Here is a 21,151-nt window from a genome sequence, read left to right on the forward strand (position 1 = left end):
GTGTACTCTATTCAGAATAACTTAATAATAATAAATCTGCTAAATAGTTTCTCTACCTCTGCACAGCGACCAAGACCCTTATGGTATTGGAAGAGTTCTCTCCTCCATAGGACTTTGTTGCATGTATGAAGAATATTCGCAGTATAGAAAATCTGACTGCAACCTTAAGGGTCAGTTCACACTGAGTTTTTTGCAGGTGGATTTTGACGCAGTACCCGCCTCAAAATCAGTCTGCAAAAAATGCTCCCATTCACTTCAACGGGAGCTGCTTGCTTTTTTTTCCCGTTAGCGATTTTTTTTCAGCTAGTGGAAAAAGAAGCGACATTCCTTGCCGTGGATCCGGTGTCCAACTCAGCAGTGGCGTCTGCGGCGCGAGACTCACTCCTGATTCCTCCATTCATTCAGGCCTAATCAGGAGCAGGAGGCCGGTGCACTGCATCCCGTCGTGGCTAGCCACGCAGAGAATTCACATGGCGGGAAAAGGTTTAATATGGTAGAGGCTTTGCAGTTTATATGGTCACCATGGGATACATATATGAGATACCATTTTGTTTGGTCTGACGATCCCCACAGTTCACCTTCCGTCCCCCTTCTTCTTCCATGACTTTTCCCTTCTATGTTATGCCCTGGTCTTTTGTCTTTTTGTTTGTTATTGACTGTCAATTGTTGCTTTATATTACTGGACAGTGAACTTGTTTGCACTTTTTTGTAAAGTTATATGAAAATTCTAATAAACTTTACAGATATATATATATATATATATATATATATATATATATATATATATTTATATTTAAAAAAAAGAACAATATATATTTTGGGTATTCAGTACCCCAATATTATGTTGCAATGCTCCATTCTTACATTACAGAGATCCTGTTGTGATGTGACAAAGTGTCACGTGTGGTCACAATACCATATTGTCACACTGGGATGTTGTGTTACGACAAGGGCAGTGCTTGCCCGAAATACATCAGTGTGCCTAAGTACATGTGGCTGTCGATGTCTCAAATAAATGCTCCGCTTTTATTGGGGTTTTACCCCAGTGCAATGTCACAAGGCCTTACTGTGATGTCACATAGCCAGCCTGCAATGTGCCAGAGCCCATTGTAATGTCACAATCAAGGTTGTGGAGTCGGATTCAGTAACAATTTTAGTTACTATCTAAAAGAAGTTTTGATATCAGCTGAGGTTCAAAATAAATTGATTAATTCATATTAATTATATAATGCAATTATTAATATTGCATAATAATTTAGATGTATAGTGTCTTCCATATTTACTTGCATAGGAATTCATTCACTAGCTTTTTAATGAATTCGAGGAGATTTACTGAATTTGACTGACCAAGGCTGTCAGCAATTTACAAATCACTCAAAGTTGTTCTGTGGAAAAAGAGAATAGTTGGAGTCCATGATTTGGGCTACCGACCCCACAGCCCTCCTCAAAAAGGAAAGGGCAATAACTGGTGTCAGACTTTTCTGGTGGTTGCTTATCTCCCATGAGAACAAAGGATGGAGGCCATGTAGCCCGATCCTTCATCCCCCCAACATCTGCTCTCCAATATATGCTATAGGGGCTCGTCCTATCATGCGGATTCAGCTACTATTAATGTAATGTGTTTGCATTTATAAGATGACATCTGTAAAGTGAAAACATCTTGAACTACAGCTGTCCAAACTACAGTAAAAGGTGCCTGATATTCATTTGTGCATAGTCTTGTACATTTTATTTAAGAAAAAAACTAAATGTCCTTAGGATTTTAGTAATATTCGTTCAGTGTAGAGCCTTAAAATTTTGCCATAAGATTTTTGATTCCTACAAACTCATCCAAAACTGTAAATTAACTGTAAGGAGAAAATCTTCAGAATTAAAATTGACACAAATATTATATTAAAATCAATATGTTAAACGTTCCAATGACATAACATCACTCTTAAGTAGATTTATAGGCTGGAGGGGAAAAAAGTAAATTCTCCCCTACAATACTGTTTACTTTTGAACTGACCTGCAATCTGGCCTCTGTGAGCTTGCAGAAGGATCCGCATTGGTTTTAATGCTTTTCGTCTGCAGAAGAGAACATGGCGCATCCTTTGATGTAAGATGATATACACGCTGAACAACCACATGTATGTAGGCATCTTTCCAACCTGCGGCCCCCTGGGTTTCCACTAGATCCAGAAGAGAATCATTTACAGCGATGCTTGATGTGAATTCCTTGTCTTGAATACTGACAGAATTTTGACTATGGCTGCGGATACCTGAGACCTGGCAAATCAATTCCAAGTACATCATTTAGGGGATCAGCAATCTGGACAGAAAATAATTCTTGAAAAAAACAATTCATATTTTACGTACTGTTTAAAGACAACTCATCATCCACTAAACTGATAACAGAAATATCGTATGATAGGAGATGATGGACTATATAACAATACAGCGAATAAGTAGCTCACACGTAAATAACGTGTGACGTATTTTGGCACCGGAATAAAAAAACGCTTCCTAATTAGGAAGCATTTTTTTGACCTTGGCATGCTTTTTGTGGAGCGTTTTTTTGTAACAACCGCTTCCAGGCAGTTTTCCCATCCTTTAAGAGAACGGGCCGTGTCGCCTTTTTTTTCCACATGTTTTTTTGTAAAAAAAAACGTGACGTGGTAAAAAATGCTTCCCATTCACTTCTATTGCTTTCTTCAAGCGGAAAACGCCTGAAGAAAGGTCAGGTCGCTTCTTATTCTCTGCTAGCAGTCTACATAGACTAACATTGTATGGAGGAGGATTATGACGTGGATTCCGCTGTCAAAATCCTCCTCCATGTCCCCGTGTAGACTAGCCCATAGAATTGAAGTGGCCATCTCCTCCCCATGAAGTTTTAGAGTGTGTTTACACATTCAGGCTTTTGTGATAAGATTTTAAAACCAAAACCAAGACTGGATCTAAAAAAAAATATAAATTTGTCCTTCTTGGGTTCTCTCTCTTCATAATCCACCGAAACTGCACCAGAAAACCTGAATGCAGAAAAGTACACTCACAGTGAGTGAGGATTATCTTGCCAGTTTTATGAATTGATGATGTAGCCTTAGGCTAGGCCACCAATTGAGGTTTGGCAGAGGTCCGACAGTCAGGATCTAGGCCATTCAGCTGTTTCTAGAGAACACAGTATTCAGGTAGGCGCTGCAGCCTGTTCACAGAAAACTAAGCACAGAACCATTCATTGTAACGCAGCTTTGTTAGATATTACAACTAGCCCCATTCACTTCAGTGGGATTGAGACTTAAACAGGCCAAATGACGATGAGCGTGATGTTATATATAACTTGTGAAGGTCATCAATTGATAAAGCTCCGAAAAACCCATTTAAGAGTAAAAGTTGCCCAAAACCACAGTTTTTGATAGGATCAGAAGACAATGTTATGCTATGGGGACCTCCCAACTACTATCAGGATTGAGCATGATGAGCTTTTTCATGCCAGATTCTTTGTTCCTTCAAGAAATAAGCAATAGCTGCAGGCCAAGGACTGCTGCTTCAAACAGACGATGAGCAGGGACCCAGTCGCTCAGTGGTTAGCATTGTTGCCTGGCAGCGCTAGGGTCCTGGGTTTGAATTTGACCAAGGGTGACATCTAAATGGAGTTTGTATGTTCTCCCCTTGTGAGCACGGGCTTCGTCCAGGTGGGTGTTGGGGATGACCACCTGTACCACTAACTCCCCTATTCCGCATCACTCCCTGCATTTGAGTCCCTTATGTGAGAAAAGCACATTACAAATGGTTGTCATCAGCAAGGGCATGGTCTGATACTGAGGACCAATTCTAAAGTCCTGGAAACCCATTTCATTACTCGTTCCTTCATTTCTTGCAACATATATTACAATCCATCAATTTAAAAATCGTTTTAAGGAACACAAAAATGTAACTCACCTGCTGCTTATCTGAATAGGCACCAAGATTGCCAAGGTCCACTCTTAAAGTTAAAGATAATGGTATCAGTAGTTTTTTCATGGCCACCATACTAGAACATTGTGCTTTATTTTCTGTGCCCTCCATAGGGTTTGTCGTAATCCTTTGACTGAAATGTGTGTTTATAATGACTGATGTATTCTGGTTCAGAGGATTAAGTTTTTGCCTAAAAAGGTAAAAAAACACAGGTTAATCTTTTTTTTAAAAAAAAAAAAAAAAAATCTAGATTTAAGTATTTCAACATAGAGGATGGAAGGCCATCAGCAGATCGCTCACGTGTAAGGACAATTTTTAAACCCTTTTTGCACAGTCACAGACAGTCATAATAAAACTTGTAATAAAATTTCTTCTTTATTGATAATCCATTAAAACATCATAAAATGAACATTTTATCACACTTAATACTGTGATCAAGGATCAAGGATCAAACAGGTCCAAAATGCGTAAGTGAAGATTATTGCAGCTGTATTGCTCAGTTAATGATGTTTAATGGATTATCAATGAAAAATTTTTTTTTACTCCATGTGTAAGATTACTTCATGTTCTTGGATTATATACATGCTGCTGAGCCAACAGACATCCCGTGCACTGGGCAAAGGAACTGGGGTTACCATGAGTCCTACACTACAGTAGCACCCTTGAACATTTACACACATTATAATGTCCCAAAGTGGCCTCCAGACAGTACAATGTCTCATAGCGTTCCCTCCACACGATATACTGTCCCACAGTGGCCCCTGCACACAGTATTATGCCCCAAAGTGGCCCCTGCACACAGTATTATACCCCATAGTGGCCCCTGCACACCACACAGTATTATGCCCCATAGTGGCCCCTGCACACAGTATTATGCCCCATAGTGGCCCTTGCACACAGTATTATGCCCCATAGTGGCCCCTACACACAGTATTATACTCCAAAGTGGCCTTTGCACACAGTATTATGCGTAATAATGGTTTCTGCACACAGTATTATTCCCCATAGTGGCCCCTGCACACAGTATTATGCCCCATAGTGGCCATTGCACACAGTATTATGCGCAATAGTGGCCCCTGCACACAGTATTATCCCCCATAGTGGCCCCTGCACACAGTATTATGCACAGTAGTGACCCCTGCACACAGTATTATGTCCCATAGTGGCCCCTGCGCACAGTATTATACTCCAAAGTGGCCCTTGCACACAGTATTATGCGTAATAATGGTTTCTGCACACAGTATTATTCCCCATAGTGGCCCCTGCACACAGTATTATGCCCCATAGTGGCCCCTGCACACAGTATTATGCCCCATAGTGGCCGTTGCACACAGTATTATGCGCAATAGTGGCCCCTGCACATAGTATTATCCCCCATAGTGGCCCCTGCACACAGTATTATGCACAGTAGTGGCCCCTGCGCACAGTATTATGCCCCATAGTGGCCCCTGCGCACAGTATTATGCCCCATAGTGTACCACCCATGAACTATTATTATAGCTATTAGTTATAGTTATTATTGTAGTTATTATAGAGTATAATGATCAGAGAAGGGAAGGTAACAAACATAAAAACCAATATTTCTGATATCTTCTGGGCTACAGAGCATTTCTTGCTACTTTCAGCCCTCTTCAATGTTGGAACAGTTGTCACGTGGGCTAGGCCAGCGTCACAACACATATAGAAGCCGGCCTGGCCCACGTATCATCTGGGACATCCCCAAAGACTGCCTGGAGAATGCAGGAGCAGGGATCGGTAAGTAAATAGAGCCATTACCTGCTGGGGTTACTCCAACAGGTAACAGTCTATTAAAAAAAATAAAGCAACCTGGGCCTGCCGGGCCACTAAAGTCCTGGACGCTGTGGCAGCCACTACTGCTGCTATCCCGGTATTTACACCACTGGATATAAGGATTACTAGGGAGTGCCAATTTTCAAGGGGTTTATCAATAGTAATAAGCATAATAATCTCTGGCCTAAGCGATGGAAAGGCTGGACACTTTGGAAAGTTGCAGAAGATTAGAATATAAGATATTTTTCTTTTCAGCAATTCTTTAAAAGGGCTCTATAATTGGAAAAAGTCATTTTTAACTAATCACATCCTTGCATAGCCCTGAAAAATGCTGTTCCACGCTTACCTTTAGTATGTAGATTGCCTCAGTGGTTTCTGAATAAGTCTGTTTTTATTCATGTGCTAATTAGACTAGTGCACGATGCATCGTGCACCCTCTTTGCTATTGTTTCCTATGCATAGGGTGCTGGATGCTCTTGTACTGGCTGGAAGCTCAGGGCTCGTTCACATCTGCGCCCGGTCTCCGTTCATACAGGTTTCCAGGAGATGGAAACCTGCAGGCATTATTCATTTGAATGGGTTTGAAAATTGTCCGGCCAGGAGTGCCGGTGAGCGTTTTGAACCCTCCGCGGCGAAACCGTTTTTTTTTTTTAACCAGACACAAAGTCGGACATGTAGGACTTTGTGTCCGGTTTTAAAAAAACGGTTTTGCCGCGGAGAGCTCAAAACGCTCACCGGCACTCATGGCCGGACCCAGTCTGACAGGTTTCCGTCTTCTGCCGGCAGAACCTGACTATGGACACTGAATGCTGGTGTGAACCCAGCGTCATTAGCATATGAATAAAAACGGACTTATTCAGAAACCATTGAGGCAATCTACATACTAAAGGTAGGTGTGGAATAGCCTTTCTAAAGCCTATGCAAGGATGTGTTTAGTTAAAATTGACTTTTCCCAATGATAGAGCCCCTTTAACATATTTCCATTACTATAATTACAACTAGAGATGAGCGAACACTAAAATGTTCGAGGTTCGAAATTCGAATCGAACAGCCGCTCACTGTTCGTGTGTTCGAACGGGTTTCGAACCCCATTATAGTCTATGGGGAACATATACTCGTTAAGGGGGAAACCCAAATCCGTGTCTGGAGGGTCACCAAGTCCACTATGACACCACAGGAAATGATGCCAACACCTCTGGAATGACACTGGGACAGCAGGGGAAGCATGTCTGGGGGCATCTAACACACCAAAGACCCTCTATTACCCCAACATCACAGCCTAACAACTACACACTTTACACACTCAATACCACCTCTCTGACAGTAGGAAAACACCTTGAAACATGTGTATTTGGCACTTGCAGTGAGGAGAGCTTGTCACCAGCAGTGAATTTGGCCCTTGTAGTAAGTTGAGGTTGGCACCAATATTTGTTTTGAAAATCAGGGTGGATTGAGCCTCTAACCAGCAGAGTTTGGGCAAATTCATGGTGGAGGGAGCCTCTAAAAACCCCAGTTTGGACCAATTCATGGTGGAGGGAGCCTCTAAAAACCCCAGTTTGGACCAATTCATGGTGGAGGGAGCCTCTAAAAAACCCAGTTTGGACCAATTCATGGTGGAGGGAGCCTCTAAACAGCCCAGTTTGGACCAATTCATGGTGGAGGGAGCCTCTAAACAGCCCAGTTTGGACCAATTCATGGTGGAGGGAGCCTCTAAACAGCCCAGTTTGGGCAAATTCATGGTGGAGGGAGCCTCTAACCAGCCCAGTTTGGGCAAATTCATGGTGGAGGGCGCCTCTAAAAACCCCCGTTTGGACCAATTCATGGTGGAGGGAGCCTCTAAACAGCCCAGTTTGGGCAAATTCATGGTGGAGGGAGCCTCTAACCAGCCCAGTTTGGACCAATTCATGGTGGAGGGAGCCTCTAAAAACCCCAGTTTGGACCAATTCATGGTGGAGGGAGCCTCTAAAAACCCCAGTTTGGACCAATTCATGGTGGAGGGAGCCTCTAAAAACCCCAGTTTGGACCAATTCATGCTGGAGGGAGCCTCTAAACAGCCCAGTTTGGGCAAATTCATGGTGGAGGGAGCCTCTAAAGACCCCAGTTTGGACCAATTCATGGTGGAGGGAGCCTCTAAAAACCCCAATTTGGACCAATTCATGGTGGAGGGAGCCTCTAAACAGCCCAGTTTGGGCAAATTCATGGTGGAGGGAGCCTCTAAAAACCCCAGTTTGGACCAATTCATGGTGGAGGGAGCCTCTAAAAACCCCAGTTTGGACCAATTCATGGTGGAGGGAGCCTCTAAAAAACCCAGTTTGGACCAATTCATGGTGGAGGGAGCCTCTAAACAGCCCAGTTTGGGCAAATTCATGGTGGAGGGAGCCTCTAAAAACCCCAGTTTGGACCAATTCATGGTGGAGGGAGCCTCTAAAAACCCCAGTTTGGACCAATTCATGGTGGAGGGAGCCTCTAAAAACCCCAGTTTGGACCAATTCATGGTGGAGGGAGCCTCTAAAAAACCCAGTTTGGACCAATTCATGGTGGAGGGAGCCTCTAACCAGCCCAGTTTGGACCAATTCATGGTGGAGGGAGCCTCTAGAAACCCCAGTTTGGACCAATTCATGGTGGAGCGAGCCTCTAAAAACCCCAATTTGGACCAATTCATGGTGGAGGGAGCCTCTAACCAGCCCAGTTTGGACCAATTCATGGTGGAGGGAGCCTCTAACCAGCCCAGTTTGGGCAAATTCATGGTGGAGGGAGCCTCTAAAAACCCCAATTTGGACCAATTCATGGTGGAGGGAGCCTCTAAACAGCCCAGTTTGGGCAAATTCATGGTGGAGGGAGCCTCTAAAAACCCCAGTTTGGACCAATTCATGGTGGAGGGAGCCTCTAAAAACCCCAGTTTGGACCAATTCATGGTGGAGGGAGCCTCTAAAAAACCCAGTTTGGACCAATTCATGGTGGAGGGAGCCTCTAAACAGCCCAGTTTGGGCAAATTCATGGTGGAGGGAGCCTCTAAAAACCCCAGTTTGGACCAATTCATGGTGGAGGGAGCCTCTAAAAACCCCAGTTTGGACCAATTCATGGTGGAGGGAGCCTCTAAAAACCCCAGTTTGGACCAATTCATGGTGGAGGGAGCCTCTAAAAACCCCAGTTTGGACCAATTCATGGTGGAGGGAGCCTCTAAAAAACCCAGTTTGGACCAATTCATGGTGGAGGGAGCCTCTAAGCAGCCCAGTTTGGACCAATTCATGGTGGAGGGAGCCTCTAAACAGCCCAGTTTGGGCAAATTCATGGTGGAGGGAGCCTCTAACCAGCCCAGTTTGGACCAATTCATGGTGGAGGGAGCCTCTAAAAACCCCAGTTTGGACCAATTCATGGTGGAGGGAGCCTCTAAAAACCCCAGTTTGGACCAATTCATGGTGGAGGGAGCCTCTAAAAACCCCAGTTTGGACCAATTCATGCTGGAGGGAGCCTCTAAACAGCCCAGTTTGGGCAAATTCATGGTGGAGGGAGCCTCTAAAACCCCCAGTTTGGACCAATTCATGGTGGAGGGAGCCTCTAAAAACCCCAATTTGGACCAATTCATGGTGGAGGGAGCCTCTAAACAGCCCAGTTTGGGCAAATTCATGGTGGAGGGAGCCTCTAAAAACCCCAGTTTGGACCAATTCATGGTGGAGGGAGCCTCTAAAAACCCCAGTTTGGACCAATTCATGGTGGAGGGAGCCTCTAAAAAACCCAGTTTGGACCAATTCATGGTGGAGGGAGCCTCTAAACAGCCCAGTTTGGGCAAATTCATGGTGGAGGGAGCCTCTAAAAACTCCAGTTTGGACCAATTCATGGTGGAGGGAGCCTCTAAAAACCCCAGTTTGGACCAATTCATGGTGGAGGGAGCCTCTAAAAAGCCCAGTTTGGACCAATTCATGGTGGAGGGAGCCTCTAACCAACCCAGTTTGGACCAATTCATGGTGGAGGGAGCCTCTAAAAACCCCAGTTTGGACCAATTCATGGTGGAGGGAGCCTCTAAACAGCCCAGTTTGGACCAATTCATGGTGGAGGGAGCCTCTAAAAACCCCAATTTGGACCAATTCATGGTGGAGGGAGCCTCTAACCAGCCCAGTTTGGACCAATTCATGGTGGAGGGAGCCTCTAACCAGCCCAGTTTGGGCAAATTCATGGTGGAGGGAGCCTCTAAAAACCCCAATTTGGACCAATTCATGGTGGAGGGAGCCTCTAAACAGCCCAGTTTGGGCAAATTCATGGTGGAGGGAGCCTCTAAAAACCCCAGTTTGGACCAATTCATGGTGGAGGGAGCCTCTAACCAGCCCAGTTTGGGAAAATTCATGGTGGAGGGAGCCTCTAACCAGCAGAGTTGTGGGAAAGCAGGGTGGAGGGAGCCTCTAACCAGCAGAGTTGGTGGAAATCAGGGTGGAGGGAGCCTCTAACCAGCAGAGTTGGGGGAAATCATGTTGGAGGGAGCCTAGTATTAGCAGAATTGTGCAACGCTTATGGTGGATGAGTATGAGGATGCGGAGGAATTGGAGAGGTTGAGTACAGACATGGAGTTTCATGTTGGGGTGCTTTACACAGGTGGGCACAAAAATGAAGGCTCTATCCAGTGGTGGTTCATTTTTATCAAAGTGAGCCGGTCGGCACTCTCAGCTGACAGACGGGTGCGCTTGTCAGTGATGATGCCACCGGCTGCACTGAACACCCTCTCAGATAGGACGCTGGCGGCAGGACAGGACAGCACCTCCAAGGCATATAGGGCAAGTTCAAGCCACAGGTCCAACTTCGACACCCAATACGTGTAGGGCGCAGAGGGGACGGAGAGGACAGGGCTGTGGTCGGAAAGGTATTCCCGCAACATGCGCCTATACTTCTCACGCCTGGTGACACTAGGACCCTCTGTGGCGGCACTTTGGCGAGGGGGTGCCATCAAGGTGTCCCAGACCTTAGACAGTGTGCCCCTCGTTTGTGTGGACCAGTGAGAACTTGGTCGCCTACTGGAGGAACTGTCCTCCCTGCCGCCAACGTCACATGCTGGAAACATCTCCATCATATTCTGCACCAATTGCCTGTGGCAAGCATTGATGCGATTGGCCCTCCCCTCTACCGGAATAAAAGACGAGATGTTGTTTTTATACCGGGGGTCAAGGATAGCAAAGATCCAGTACTGGTTGTCCTCCATGATTTTGACAATACGCTTGTCGGTTGTAAAGCACCCCAACATGAACTCAGCCATGTCTGCCACAGTGTTAGTTGGCATGACTCCTCTGGCCCCACCGGAAAGTTCAATCTCCATTTCCTCCTCATCCTCCATGTCTACCCATCCGCGCTGCAACAATGGGACGATTCGAAGTTGCCCGGAAGCCTCCTGTATCACCATCACATCATCGGACAACTCTTCTTCCTCCTCCTCCTCCTCCTCCTCCATTAAACGCGATGAAGCGGACAGATGTGTGGACCTACTCTCCAGCTGTGACGGATCGGATGCTATCCCTGACTCCTCTGTGTGATCTGAGTTATTCCTGATGTCAATCAGGGATTCTCTCAGAACACACAAGAGTGGGATTGTAAGGCTCACCATCGCATCCTCAGAGCTCACCCTCCTTGTGGACTCCTCAAACACCCGTAGGATGTCACAAAGGTCTCTCATCCATGGCCACTCATGGATGAGAAACTGAGGCAGCTGACTTTGTGGCACCCTAGGGTTTTGTAGCTGGTATTCCATCAAAGGTCTCTGCTGCTCAACCACTCTATTCAACATCTGAAACGTTGAGTTCCAGCGTGTGGGGACGTCGCACAAAAGCCGGTGTTGTGGCACATGCAGGCGTTGCTGGAGAGATTTTAAGCTAGCAGCGGCTACTGTCGACTTGCGAAAGTGGGCACACATGCACCGCACTTTCACCAGTAGCTCTGGAACATTGGGGTAGCTCTTTAGGAAACGTTGCACCACTAGGTTGAAGACGTGGGCCAGGCATGGAACATGTTGGAGTCCGGCAAGCTCCAGAGCTGCTACCAGGTTCCGGCCGTTATCACAAACGACCATGCCTGGGCCCAGGTGCAGCGGCTCAAACCATATTGCCGTCTCATCGAGGGCGGCATCCCTCACCTCGGAGGCAGTGTGCTGTCTGTCCCCCAAGCTGATCAGCTTCAGCACAGCCTGCTGACGTCTACCAACGCCAGTGCTGCAACGTTTCCAACTCGTAGCTGGGGTCAATCTAACAGCGGAGGAGGAGGCGGTGGCGGAGGAGGAGGCGGTAGAGGAGGAGGAGGAGGGGGGTGTTCTTCTCGTGTCCCTGCCAGGAATGTTAGGCGGGGAGACGAGGTACACCGGGCCAGTTTGGGAAGCAGTCCCAGCCTCAACTACATTCACCCAGTGTGCCGTCAGTGAAATGTAGCGTCCCTGTCCGCATGCACTTGTCCACGCGTCGGTGGTCAAGTGGACCTTTGTGCAAAGCGCGGAACTAAGGGCCCGCCTGATGTTGAGTGACACGTGCTGGTGCAAGGCGGGGACGGCACACCGGGAGAAGTAGTGACGGCTAGGGACGGCATAGCGAGGTGCCGCAGTTGCCATCAGGTCCAGGAAGGCGGGAGTTTCAACAAGCCGGAACGCCAACATCTCCTGGGCCAGCAGTTTAGCGATGTTGGCGTTCAAGGCTTGCGCGTGTGGGTGGTTAGCAGTGTATTTCTGCCGCCGCTCCAATGTCTGAGAGATGGTGGGTTGTTGTAAAGAAGCGCCTGATGGTGCCTTTGATGGTGCAGGAGAAGGAGATAAGACAGGAACAGGGGAGGATGAGGGAGAAGTCAACAAAGTGGCGGAGGCAGATGAAGTGGTGTCCTGGCTCGTCCTCTGGAGTGCATCGCCAGCACAGTCAGCAGTGGCAGTGGCAGAGGCAGAGGCAGTGGCAGAGGCAGTGGCAGTGGCGTGAACGGCAGGCGGCCTTTGTCCTGCCGTTGCTGCCTGCCACTGATTCCAGTGCTTGGATTCCAATGACGGCGCATTGAAGTGGTGGACAGGTTGCTCTTCTCAGAGCCCCTAATCAATTTCGAGAGGCAAATTGTGCAGACAACACTATATCTGTCCTCGGCGCATTCCTTGAAAAAACTCCACACCTTCGAGAAACGTGCCCTCGAGGTGGGAGTTTTTCGGGGCTGGGTACGAACTGGAACATCTTGGGAGATTCCGGGTGTGGCCTGGCTTCGCCTAAGCTGCTGACCTCTGCCTCTGCCTCTAGCTACCCTTTTTGGTGCTGCACTTGCCTCAACATCCACACTACTTTCCCCGCTTGACATCCCCCCTGTCCAGGTCGGGTCAGTGTCCTCATCATCCACCACTTCCTCTTCCAACTCCTGTCTCATCTCCTCCTCCCGCACAATGCGCCGGTCAACTGGATGCCCTGACGGCAACTGCGTCACATCATCCTCGATGAGGGTGGGTTGCTGGTCATCCACCACCAAATCGAACGGAGATGGAGGAGACTCTAGTGTTTGAGCATCTGGACACAGATGCTCCTCTGTTAGGTTCGTGGAATCGTGACGTGGAGAGGCAGGTTGAGGGACAATGAAAGGAGCGGAGAACAGCTCTGGGGAGCAGGGACAGTTGGGGTTATTGTTCTGTGAAGCTTGGGAATTTTGGGAGGAAGGAGGACAAGACTGTTGGGTAATAGGAGGAGAGGAGGCAGAGTCTGACTGGCTGCTGGACAATGTGCTGTAAGCGTTCTCTGACAGCCATTGCAAGACCTGTTCCTGGTTCTCGGGCCTACTAAGGTTTGTACCCTGCAGTTTAGTTAATGTGGCAAGCAACCCTGGCACTGTGGAGTGGCGCAATGCTTGCTGCCCCACAGGAGTAGGCACGGGACGCCCTGTGGCTTCACTGCTACCTTGCTCCCCAGAACCATTCCCCCGACCTCGCCCACGGCCTCGTCCACGTCCCTTTCCGGGAGCCTTGCGCATTTTGAATTCCCAGTTAGAAATTGGCACTATATACCAGTAGCAAAAATTGTGGGTGCACGTAACCCCAATATATTCTTTGAATTCCCAGTCAGACAATGGCACTATATACCAGTAGCAAGAAATGAGGGTATTTATAACCCCAATATATTCTTTGAATTACCAGTCAGAAACTGGCACTATATGGCAGTAGCAAGAAATGAGGGTATTTATAACCGCAATATATTCTTTGAATTCCCAGTCAGACAATGGCACTGTATACCAGTAGTAAAAATTGTGGGTGCACGTAACCCCAATATATTCTTTGAATTCCCAGTCAGACAATGGCACTATATACCAGTAGCAAGAAATGAGGGTATTTATAACCCCAATATATTCTTTGAATTCCCAGTCAGACAATGGCACTGTATACCAGTAGTAAAAATTGTGGGTGCACGTAACCCCAATATATTCTTTGAATTCCCAGTCAGAAACTGGCACTATATGGCAGTAGCAAGAAATGAGGGTATTTATAACCCCAATATATTCTTTGAATTCCCAGTCAGACAATGGCACTGTATACCAGTAGTAAAAATTGTGGATGCACGTAACCCCAATATATTCTTTGAATTACCAGTCAGAAACTGGCACTATATGGCAGTAGCAAGAAATGAGGGTATTTGTAACCCCAATATATTCTTTGAATTCCCAGTCAGAAACTGGCACTGTATACCAGTAGTAAAAATTGTGGGTGCACGTAACCCCAATATATTCTTTGAATTCCCAGTCAGACAATGGCACTATATACCAGTAGCAAGAAATGAGGGTATTTATAACCCCAATATATTCTTTGAATTCCCAGTCAGAAACTGGCACTATATGGCAGTAGCAAGAAATGAGGGTATTTATAACCCCAATATATTCTTTGAATTCCCAGTCAGACAATGGCACTGTATACCAGTAGTAAAAATTGTGGGTGCACGTAACCCCAATATATTCTTTGAATTACCAGTCAGAAACTGGCACTATATGGCAGTAGCAAGAAATGAGGGTATTTGTAACCCCAATATATTCTTTGAATTCCCAGTCAGAAACTGGCACTGTATACCAGTAGTAAAAATTGTGGGTGCACGTAACCCCAATATATTCTTTGAATTCCCAGTCAGACAATGGCACTATATACCAGTAGCAAGAAATGAGGGTATTTATAACCCCAATATATTCTTTGAATTACCAGTCAGAAACTGGCACTATATGGCAGTAGCAAGAAATGAGGGTATTTGTAACCCCAATATATTCTTTGAATTCCCAGTCAGAAACTGGCACTGTATACCAGTAGTAAAAATTGTGGGTGCACGTAACCCCAATATATTCTTTGAATTACCAGTCAGAAACTGGCACTATATGGCAGTAGCAAGAAATGAGGGTATTTGTAACCCCAATATATTCTTTGAATTCCCAGTCAGAAACTGGCACTGTATACCAGTAGTAAAAATTGTGGGTGCACGTAACCCCAATATATTCTTTGAATTCCCAGTCAGACAATGGCACTATATACCAGTAGCAAGAAATGAGGGTATTTATAACCCCAATATATTCTTTGAATTACCAGTCAGAAACTGGCACTATATGGCAGTAGCAAGAAATGAGGGTATTTGTAACCCCAATATATTCTTTAAATTCCCAGTCAGAAACTGGCACTGTATACCAGTAGTAAAAATTGTGGGTGCACGTAACCCCAATATATTCTTTGAATTACCAGTCAGAAACTGGCACTATATGGCAGTAGCAAGAAATGAGGGTATTTGTAACCCCAATATATTCTTTGAATTCCCAGTCAGAAACTGGCACTGTATACCAGTAGTAAAAATTGTGGGTGCACGTAACCCCAATATATTCTTTGAATTCCCAGTCAGACAATGGCACTATATACCAGTAGCAAGAAATGAGGGTATTTATAACCCCAATATATTCTTTGAATTCCCAGTCAGACAATGGCACTGTATACCAGTAGTAAAAAATGTGGGTGCACGTAACCCCAATATATTCTTTGAATTCCCAGTCAGAAACTGGCACTATATGGCAGTAGCAAGAAATGAGGGTATTTATAACCCCAATATATTCTTTGAATTCCCAGTCAGACAATGGCACTGTATACCAGTAGTAAAAATTGTGGGTGCACGTAACCCCAATATATTCTTTGAATTACCAGTCAGAAACTGGCACTATATGGCAGTAGCAAGAAATGAGGGTATTTGTAACCCCAATATATTCTTTGAATTCCCAGTCAGAAACTGGCACTGTATACCAGTAGTAAAAATTGTGGGTGCACGTAACCCCAATATATTCTTTGAATTACCAGTCAGAAACTGGCACTATATGGCAGTAGCAAGAAATGAGGGTATTTGTATTCCCAATATATTCTTTGAATTCCCAGTCAGACAATGGCACTGTATACCAGTAGTAAAAATTGTGGGTGCACGTAACCCCAATATATTCTTTGAATTACCAGTCAGAAACTGGCACTATATGGCAGTAGCAAGAAATTAGGGTATTTGTATTCCCAATATATTCTTTGAATTCCCAGTCAGACAATGGCACTGTATACCAGTAGTAAAAATTGTGGGTGCACGTAACCCCAATATATTCTTTGAATTCCCAGTCAGACACTGGCACTATATGGCAGTAGCAAGAAATGAGGGTATTTGTATTCCCAATACATTCTTTGAATTCCCAGTCAGACAATGGCACTGTATACCAGTAGTAAAAATTGTGGGTGCACGTAACCCCAATATATTCTTTGAATTACCAGTCAGAAACTGGCACTATATGGCAGTAGCAAGAAATGAGGGTATTTATAACCCCAATATATTCTTTGAATTCCCAGTCAGACAATGGCACTGTATACCAGTAGTAAAAATTGTGGGTGCACGTAACCCCAATATATTCTTTGAATTCCCAGTCAGACAATGGCACTATATACCAGTAGCAAGAAATGAGGGTATTTATAACCCCAATATATTCTTTGAATTCCCAGTCAGACAATGGCACTGTATACCAGTAGTAAAAATTGTGGGTGCACGTAACCCCAATATATTCTTTGAATTCCCAGTCAGAAACTGGCACTATATGGCAGTAGCAAGAAATGAGGGTATTTATAACCCCAATATATTCTTTGAATTCCCAGTCAGACAATGGCACTGTATAACAGTAGTAAAAATTGTGGGTGCACGTAACCCCAATATATTCTTTGAATTCCCAGTCAGACAATGGCACTATATGGCAGTAGCAAAAATAGTGGGTGTATATAGCCCCAATTCTATTGCTAGGGGACTTGCAGGGTATTTCTGGGGTGAAGGTGGGGGGGCACACCGTTGGAACGGGTATCGGGGGTATATATCGGGTATACGGGAATACACTGACAGTGTATTCCATTCAGGATCCTGGGAAAGCTGGGTTGTGGCGATTGAGCCTGTCAGTGCCACGTTACACTGACAAGCTTCTCCCTGGAATTTAGCTCTTACAAGAGCTGTTGGTTGTCTTCTCCTTCCTATCCTAGCCTGTCCCTGCCTACCCAGAATCTAAGCCCTAGCTAGCTGGACGGAAACCTCCGTCCTCGGTGAATTGCAAGCTCAGAATGACGCGAACCTGGGCGGCGCTGTTCTTTTAAATTAGAGGTCACATGTTTTCGGCAGCCAATGGGTTTTGCCTACTTTTCTCAACGTCACCGGTGTCGTAGTTCCTGTCCCACCTACCCTGCGCTTTACCCTGGAATCGAGTAATGGCGCACTTTACCACGCGGTGTTCGATTCAATTCGAACATGCCGAACAGCCTAATATCCGATCGAACATGAGTTCGATAGAACACTGTTCGCTCATCTCTAATTACAACAACTTGAAAATAATGTTGCAAAAACAGGAGTTAGTTTTCCATTCCAGCTATTCCATATAACTCAATGATACCATGGTGGTGTGAAACACGTCCATATTGAAGGCTTTGTATAGATTTACAGCCTAAACTGGCTGCTAAATATTAACAACAGCCAACATCTTACAGATCAAGATTAGTGTAGAATGAAATATGTTAACAGAATGTCTATTCTATTTATTTCAGAAAGATAAGGCATGATCATACTGCATCTAGAACACAGTTTGGAGCAAATTGCCCAAAGAATTGTATGTTTTTACACTTCATCCTACAAATATGAAGATGACTTGCACAGCTGGATATGGTCCATGTCTTATGATGAAAAAAAATAGTAAACAATACAACAGTTGGAAGCCATTATCATGTTTTCAGGCCTGCAGCTATTAAATGCAAGGAAGGAATGTTACGGCGCATAGACTCATCCTGCTGTCTCCTGGCTGCATCTGAACCCGATGACATTTAAACAACTAGTGTTGTTTAGAAAGGAAATTTCCACTGTCAATAACACAATTGTATACAAGGAATACAGAGAGTAACTCCAGTCAACTACTTCGCTACATATTGTTGCTTGCGCTTACAATCAAGTGTTGACTCCTTACAAAAAAAATCTTAAATTACAAATCTGCAACACAAACTGCAATTTTTACATGTGGATTTTGCAACAGCTCAGATGAAATGTACAGTAATATTTCAGGCAAAATCTGCAACATAAACAGCATGCTGTGGATTCCAAAACTGTGAGCAGATTTGTTCCATTGCATGTGAATGGGGTTTTTAATATCACAGTTTTTAATTAACACTGTATTTTTCTGAATTTATTGAGTAAAATAGAGATGAGCGAGTAGTATTTGATCGAGTAGGTATTCGAACGAATACTACGGTATTCAAAATACTCGTATTCTATCAAATACTACTCCTATTCACAGTAAAGATTTGATTCAGAACCAGCGTTGATTGGCCGAATGCTATACAGTGCATAGTATTTGGCAAATCAACGCTGGTTCTGCAGCAGGCTCGTCCTCGCTAGTCAGGAGAGCTGGCCGCTTGCGGTTATGCAGGAGCTGACTTTTTCTCATAGGAATGCATTGACCAGCGTTGATTGGCCGAATGCTATAAAGTGTACAGCATTCGGCTAATCAACACTGGTTCTGCCGGAGGCTCGTTTGTGACGAGGCGGAGTCTAAGATCAGACCACAATGAAGACTTCTGTGGTCAGACCTTAGACTCCGCCTCGTCACAGACGAGCCTCCGGAAGAACCAGCGTTGATTGGCCGAATGCTGTACACTGTATAGCATTCGGCCAATCAAGGCTGGTCAATGCATTCCTATGAGAAAAAGTCAGCTCCTGCAAAACTGCAAGCTGCCAGCTATCCCGAATGGCAAAGACGCACTGCCCACACAAATGATTCATGTGGGCAGTGCGCAGCAAGCACACAGAGCCCATTATATGCTATGGCGTCCGTGTGCTTAACTGTCCAGCGCTTGCAGTTGCGCTGATATTCGGGGGGGGGGGGGGGGAGGTCCTCCTCCAGATTCCTTCCGGACGGGAGGCAAGCACTAATATGAACCGGCCCATAGTCTATGGGATCCGTGCGCTGCACTTCGCTCCTCCTAAACACTCTCCTCCTGCTACAGTTAGGGCCAGAAATATTTGGACAGTGACACAATTTTCGCGAGTTGGGCTCTGCATGCCACCACATTGGTTTTGAAATGAAACCTCTACAACAGAATTCAAGTGCAGATTGTAACGTTTAATTTGAAGGGTTGAACAAAAATATCTGATAGAAAATGTAGGAATTGTACACATTTCTTTACAAACACTCCACATTTTAGAAGCTCAAAAGTAATTGGACAAATAAACATAACCCAAACAAAATATTTTTATTTTCAATATTTTGTTGCGAATCCTTTGGAGGCAATCACTGCCTTAAGTCTGGAACCCATGAACATCACCAAACGCTGGGTTTCCTCCTTCTTAATGCTTTGCCAGGCCTTTACAGCTGCAGCCTTCAGGTCTTGCTTGTTTGTGGGTCTTTCCGCCTTAAGTCTGGATTTGAGCAAGTGAAATGCATGCTCAATTGGGTTAAGATCTGGTGATTGACTTGGCCATTGCAGAATGTTCCACTTTTTTGCACTCATGAACTCCTGGGTAGCTTTGGCTGTATGCTTGGGGTCATTGTCCATCTGTACTATGAAGCGCCGTCCGATCAACTTGGCAGCATTTGGCTGAATCTGGGCTGAAAGTATATCCCGGTACACTTCAGAATTCATCCGGCTACTCTTGTCTGCTGTTATGTCATCAATAAACACAAGTGACCCAGTGCCATTGAAAGCCATGCATGCCCATGCCATCACGTTGCCTCCACCATGTTTTACAGAGGATGTGGTGTGCCTTGGATCATGTGCCGTTCCCTTTCTTCTCCAAACTTTTTTCTTCCCATCATTCTGGTACAGGTTGATCTTTGTCTCATCTGTCCATAGAATACTTTTCCAGAACTGAGCTGGCTTCTTGAGGTGTTTTTCAGCAAATGTAACTCTGGCCTGTCTATTTTTGGAATTGATGAATGGTTTGCATCTAGATGTGAACCCTTTGTATTTACTTTCATGGAGTCTTCTCTTTACTGTTGACTTAGAGACAGATACACCTACTTCACTGAGAGTGTTCTGGACTTCAGTTGATGTTGTGAATGGGTTCTTCTTGACCAAAGAAAGTATGCGGCGATCATCCACCACTGTTGTCATCCGTGGACGCCCAGGCCTTTTTGAGTTCCCAAGCTCACCAGTCAATTCCTTTTTTCTTAGAATGTACCCGACTGTTGATTTTGCTACTCCAAGCATGTCTGCTATCTCTCTGATGGATTTTTTCTTTTTTTTCAGCCTCAGGATGTTCTGCTTCACCTCAATTGAGAGTTCCTTTGACCGCATGTTGTCTGGTCACAGCAACAGCTTCCAAATGCAAAACCATACACCTGGAATCAACCCCAGATCTTTAAACTACTTCATTGATTACAGGTTTACGAGGGAGACACCTTCAGAGTTAATTGCAGCCCTTAGAGTCCATTGTCCAATTACTTTTGGTCCCTTGAAAAAGAGGAGGATATGCATTACAGAGCTATGATTCCTAAACCCTTTCTCCAATTTGGATGTGGAAACTCTCATATTGCAGCTGGGAGTGTGCACTTTCAGCCCCTATTATATATATAATTGTATTTCTGAACATGTTTTAGTAAACAGCTAAAATAACAAAACTTGTGTCACTGTCCAAATATTTCTGGCCCTAACTGTACTTGTGGACTTGGTGACTCTCCTTTAGTCGAATAGTGGTTTCCCCTGAAACGAGCATTTTTTCCCATAGACTATAATGGGATTCGATATTCAATCGAGTAGTCGAATATTGAGGCTCTACTCGAAACGAATATCGAATCTCGAATATTTCACTACTCGCTCATCTCTAGCAGCAAAATGTTTCCTTACTGGTACTATGAATTCATATTATCCTTTTTTTTTTTTTAACAAAAAGATTCTAAGGTTAAGGCCCAACAAAGAGCCTGCAGCAAAAAAAAAAAA

At 44.9% G+C, this 21,151-nt stretch overlaps 1 protein-coding gene across 1 annotated transcript in view; it reads right to left on the bottom strand.

Moving 5' to 3' along the window:
• The window catches only part of SPIDR (scaffold protein involved in DNA repair), a 304,656-nt gene that overhangs the window by 137,035 nt on the left and 146,470 nt on the right, over window positions 1-21,151 (bottom strand). The window contains exons 9-10 of the mRNA XM_075270511.1: window positions 3,919-4,123; window positions 2,009-2,268 (exon numbers count right to left, since the gene is read on the bottom strand). Coding sequence (XP_075126612.1) covers window positions 2,009-2,268; window positions 3,919-4,123 — 465 coding nt within the window. The remainder of the gene's footprint in view (window positions 1-2,008; window positions 2,269-3,918; window positions 4,124-21,151) is intronic.

Source organism: Leptodactylus fuscus, chromosome 4 (genome assembly GCF_031893055.1).
Source record: "Leptodactylus fuscus isolate aLepFus1 chromosome 4, aLepFus1.hap2, whole genome shotgun sequence".
Lineage (NCBI taxonomy): Eukaryota > Metazoa > Chordata > Amphibia > Anura > Leptodactylidae > Leptodactylus > Leptodactylus fuscus.